This window comes from Wasmannia auropunctata, unplaced genomic scaffold (assembly GCF_000956235.1).
Source record: "Wasmannia auropunctata unplaced genomic scaffold, wasmannia.A_1.0 LD335168.1, whole genome shotgun sequence".
Taxonomy (NCBI): Eukaryota; Metazoa; Arthropoda; class Insecta; order Hymenoptera; family Formicidae; genus Wasmannia; species Wasmannia auropunctata.
This window is the reverse complement of record NW_012027722.1, coordinates 2,581-5,212: the sequence shown is the minus strand read 5'-3', so window position 1 is coordinate 5,212 and position 2,632 is coordinate 2,581. Positions and strand designations below refer to the sequence as shown.

Genomic DNA, 2,632 nt, shown 5'->3' with positions numbered 1-2,632 from the left:
CTACATATTAACTAAAATCAAGAAATAATACATATGTACAGGATATTACATATATACTCCAAGAAAAATAATCTCCTTAGCAAAGATGCAAAGAAAACTAAAATGGAATAAAAAATATCTCAGCAATATAAAATACGTATCAAAAAATCCATATCTAGCGAAATAAATGTTGTTAGAGACACATCAATGTCTAGCGTCAATAATGCTATTTAAATTTTTAATAAGTTTATCGAATATCATAAAGTCACGAACATGACTCAAGCCGGTATTCATAGTTGATTCTTATTTCAAGACTTAGTCTTCAAGTTATTTTTTAAAGATGCTAATACGGCTGTTATTAGCTTATGGCAGTTTAAGATTGTACTTAAGATGATTTTAAATATAAGAGTCGACTATAAATACCGGCCTCAATCCTATCACTTATGTTTACATTTCATAGTCTCTTGCATAGTCTTTTTGATCACTAAATCTTCTGCCATTAAATTTTTATTTCTGTAGTATAATGAAGAAAATGGTCAATATTCAAACATGAAGAAATGAATTCGTTTGCATAACATTATTGCTGACGTATTGCAAAAGACATATTAATCATTTTTGTGGCAAATTAAATTTTATAAAATATTAAAAAATAGCAATCATATAAAAAATATTTATCTAACTAAATATGATATACTTTTCAATACAATAGAATATCTTATATTATATTTCACTTTATGTTCCATATTATATCTATTATTTCCATTAAAACTATTCTTTTTAAAACACATATACTCTCCTTCCCCTCTCCTCCCCTCTCTTCCACTTTCCTCTATTTCTCCCTTCCCTCTTCTCTATCTCTCAGCATGCATGCACACACGTAGCTTTTACGATAAAAATATTTATAGAAAATTTGTATCAAAAGTATAAAATACTAAATAAAAAATTTATTTAAAACGTACCTCTATAGGCAACTGGTTATACTTGTTTGGCAAGATCTTAATGCATTGAGAATAAGAGACAAGAATACGAACGACATCCTTAAAACCAAATTTAACAGCAAAATGTAACGGAGTTTCATTGAGTCCTTTGTCTGGTGTATTTAAGTATAAATCCTGCATAATTTCCGCAGGATTTAAGTAAGTTTTACATTTATCTTCCCCATAATGCCACTGCATAAATTTGGGATCTCCAACGGTATTCAATATGAATTCGCACATTTCCGGCTTGCCTTTTTTCGCCGCTATGTGTAAAGCATTATATCGGGAGCCCATCTATAAAATATAAAATATAGTTGTTTACTATAAGAAAATATAACATTTGCTATATAAATAAATATGTATTAATTCTAATATAAAATTATAAATAATTACGATTGTGTTAAATTTGGTAGACATATACAATATTTTATTATGGTATAATTTCACATTATAATTTCGTTGTTATAATAATGCATTAATAATGATACAACAGAAATGTTGATTACATATAAAATAACTTCTGGATATATACCTATTTGCAAGATGTATATAAATAAAAGTAAAAACTAAAAGTAAAAAATAAAAGTAAAACTTACATTCTTGATAATTACATGTTAAGACAAATAAGATAGTAAAGTTTAAATAAATATAATTGTAAGTCATAAATTTACCTGCAAAATGGCAGGCGTATCTCCGCTACTGATTAGATATCTCGGATTTTCCCATACAATATTCTTCACAGCCTCCAAATCTCCGTCTTCGATTAATCTTTTAAAAGCTATCAGTTCCTGCGTGCTTGGTGCTTTAAAATTACTAGAATCTTGCACCGTAGCAGTTGTCACAGACTGACTGCAAGAAGATTGTTTGCAGCCAGTTCTTGCATATGCTATAGCATCAAAACGATTCTTAAAACTTTTCAAGCGGCCTTTCTTACATGTTTTTATCACTTTTAAGGCAGCCTGTATCTCTGGATAAACGTGAAGAGTTTCTATAAAAGAGAATCATAATAACATTAATTAAAATTATTACATAGTTTAATTAAAGTTATACAAATAAGTATCTGATATATGCTATCGGTATTTTTATTAATTTTAAAAAGTATTTATATCAATCTGATTTAATCTTCTAAATTTTAATAACTATAACAGTTTTCTACATAATGTTACACTAGATTTAGAAAATGATTATGCACTGTCGTATAAGATTTCAAAAGCGTACAAGTTTCTACTAAAAAATTTTCTTTGCAAAACTGCATAAAAACAATTTAATGGTAACAGAATGTTTTATATAGAAAGAAAAAGAGCGTTTATTCAAAAGATATCAAGATATTAAAAGAAGTGCTTAAAAATAATTGTTTCGTGCGGAGCCTCGGCCGCCCCGATTCTAGGCGATCGTGCAACTTCCTGTTGTTCGACATTTCAATTATTCGCTCGGTATTTTGTTTTTTTGGTTTTTGTCAAGTCAGAGGCGGCCGAATTCCTTTCGGCGGCTTCGAGTTCAGTTCAATCGAAGTCATCGTCGTATCGACCTCGCAGTGACGTACACTCGCTCACTAAAAGGTTGCGACAATTTTTTTTTATAGGTTTCTAATTTATATTTAATATACGTAATATATACTTTATAGATAACTAATATTTTGCAAATGCAAACCACGATGTACTATCTTTAGTCTAGAG

The 2,632-nt window shown here is 28.9% G+C and overlaps 1 protein-coding gene across 1 annotated transcript; it reads right to left on the bottom strand.

Annotated features, from left to right (window-relative positions):
* Positions 1–801: 801 nt before the first annotated feature.
* On the bottom strand, positions 802–1,948 carry LOC105457663 (ankyrin repeat and LEM domain-containing protein 2-like; the record flags this gene model as incomplete). Its single annotated transcript, XM_011702459.1, has 3 exons — positions 802–860; positions 939–1,250; positions 1,628–1,948. Coding segments are annotated over 3 exons (663 nt in total), but the record flags the coding sequence as incomplete, so codon positions are not given.
* Between the last annotated feature and the right edge of the window lie 684 nt (positions 1,949–2,632).